This window comes from Atta cephalotes (assembly GCF_000143395.1).
Source record: "Atta cephalotes unplaced genomic scaffold scaffold00026, whole genome shotgun sequence".
In the NCBI taxonomy this organism is placed as follows: Eukaryota; Metazoa; Arthropoda; class Insecta; order Hymenoptera; family Formicidae; genus Atta; species Atta cephalotes.
In genome coordinates this window covers 1,609,942-1,612,329 of record NW_012130090.1, presented here as the reverse complement: position 1 = coordinate 1,612,329, position 2,388 = coordinate 1,609,942, and the positions used below count along the sequence as shown (strand labels likewise).

The following is a 2,388-nucleotide window of genomic DNA, read 5'->3' as shown; positions in this document are numbered from 1 at the left end:
TATATATATATATATATATATATTTTTTTTTTTTTTAATCTCTTTTAATTGATATCGGAAAAAAGAAGAAATATTCCATAGAAATCCGTTTTTTATATTTACAAGAAAATGTAAACTGATCATTTTTATCATTTATTGCAGGAAAATACGTCAAGCATTAGATGAGATATTAGAACGAACACAAAAAATGCGAAGTGAACAGTTAAATATCAAGAAAGAGCTTCATGATAAATTAAATTTTACAGAGCAACAATTAATGCTGTTGACCCAAGAAATGAAAGATAAAATTCATCATATGGTAGAAGATGTAGAGCAAAAGGTTTCTAAAGCTTTAAATGAAGAAATTCGGCGATTAGCTGTCCTAATAGATGAATTTAGTGTTCCATTTCATCCTGAACCACTTGTTTTAAATGTATATAAACGGGAACTTCATACACACGTAGAAAATGGTTTAGGTGAGTTTGAATTATATATTTGATGATTTGATATGAGGATGTTATTTGACAAGTTCAAAAATGTTATTTTTATATTTCAGGATCAAATTTACGAGCCAGACTCAGTACTGCTTTAGCATTAAACATGGAAAATTCGCAGCGAGAAATGACCGAAAGAATGTCAAGCTTATTGCCTGAAAATAAAAGACAAATGTCGCTTAACATTTTACCACGACGAGAACCATTCGAAATATTTTATCGACTGAATTGTGACAATTTATGTGCAGACTTCCATGAAGATTTAGAATTTCGTTTTTCATGGGGTTTTACAGCTATAATTAATAGATTTGCAGGAAAACAGAGTCAGAGATTAACTATTACTAATTATCCGCAAGAGGTAAGTTGTGGAATTTTGGTCAATTTTGAATTACTTTTTTTAATGTTGAAGCATCCATAACATGGCAATAAAATTAATTAAAAGTTATTTTAAAAATATATATTATTAAAAATATATATATGATTTTATAGGAATTTATTGATCTAAATCTGAAAATAATCTCTTTGTTACAACACCTACAATTCTTTTACGACAAAAAATTAACTCTTACAATATATTTTAAGTTATTTAAAATAGATTGCAAAAAATTTACAAAAATTGTAACAATTTAATTATTTATATTTAAATCTTATATAAAAGATTTAATAATTCCTTTTCTTTTTGCCAGAGAAGTTATGTCTGTAGTTTTTCTTTTTATATCTTGCTTTTCAATTTTCACGATGTAATATCCAACAATAATGTCTTATTATCATGGGAGATATATATATTTTTTCACTATGCACTTTAAATCCGCATTTATATTTTATAGATCATGAGAAAATTAAATATATAAAATAATTGTGTGGTACATATTTTTATTGTATTTTTCGAATTTAAAACTTAAAAATCAAAAATATAATCAGCACATGCTAAATCAAAAAGTAATATAAAATTGATAAAATAAACTATAATAAAAAAGATTACAATTTTAAAAGTATATTGCCATTTTTTGTCTGTTTAATGCCATTTTTCTCAAAATTATGACGTAATAATCAAACTTACACACAGTATATTTATATTCAGCAAGAAATAGGTAAAATTAGAAATAGATAAAATTAGAAATAGGTAAAAAAACAGTTTTTTTCTATGTTGTTCTAGATAGTTTTTATAAATTATAAACAGTTAAAGATGAAAATTAGCTTAAAAAAACAAATTGTCAAAATATTATTCAATTAATTTAAAATAGCTTGCATTTTTTACTTGTTCTAATTACAAATTTTTTTTTAGTAAATTTTATATAATTTAAATTTTATTTTCACATATTTAATTATATATAAAAATATATTTTTAAAAAAGATGAAGAAAAAATCCATGACTTTACATTGTACAAAAATACATTAAAAAATTGTAAATTTATAATACTTTTAATTTTTATCTTTTGTGATTTTATCAAAAAAATTAATTGAAAGGATCCCGCATAGCTCTTATGGAAAATATTCCTCGGTTAAATTGGCTGGAATTAAAGTATGTTGTCCTCGAACAAAAAAAAATCTCAATGGGCATGACTCTCTAAATTCAATACTTTTCCGTCCAGAGACATTTAAAGTGAAAATCAATAGTTGTATCATGTTTCTTCACGAAAAGTACTTAATAAAAAATAACTTTATTATAGTGTTTTGGAAAGCTCTTGTCATCGGCTATTACATTCTGGAATAAATGTTCCATTAAAAAAAAATCGACGTGACTTTGATCTGATCTTGGCGATGCCACCTAAAATCAAACAGACAAGATCAGTAAATAGATCTTTTCAAGCCCTACAATTTTTGTCCGAACACTTTTATGATTGGATCTTATTTTGCGAAGATAAAAGGATGGGTGGTTTGTATATATCTATATAAACACAATATATATATATAT

The 2,388-nt window shown here is 24.5% G+C and overlaps 1 protein-coding gene across 1 annotated transcript in view; it reads left to right on the top strand.

Annotated features, from left to right (window-relative positions):
- Window positions 1-2,388, top strand: part of LOC105620404 (transmembrane GTPase Marf) — a 124,393-nt gene that overhangs the window by 75,318 nt on the left and 46,687 nt on the right. Inside the window, exons 6-7 of the mRNA XM_012201901.1 lie at window positions 142-455; window positions 536-831. Of these exons, the coding sequence (XP_012057291.1) occupies window positions 142-455; window positions 536-831 (610 nt within the window). The remainder of the gene's footprint in view (window positions 1-141; window positions 456-535; window positions 832-2,388) is intronic.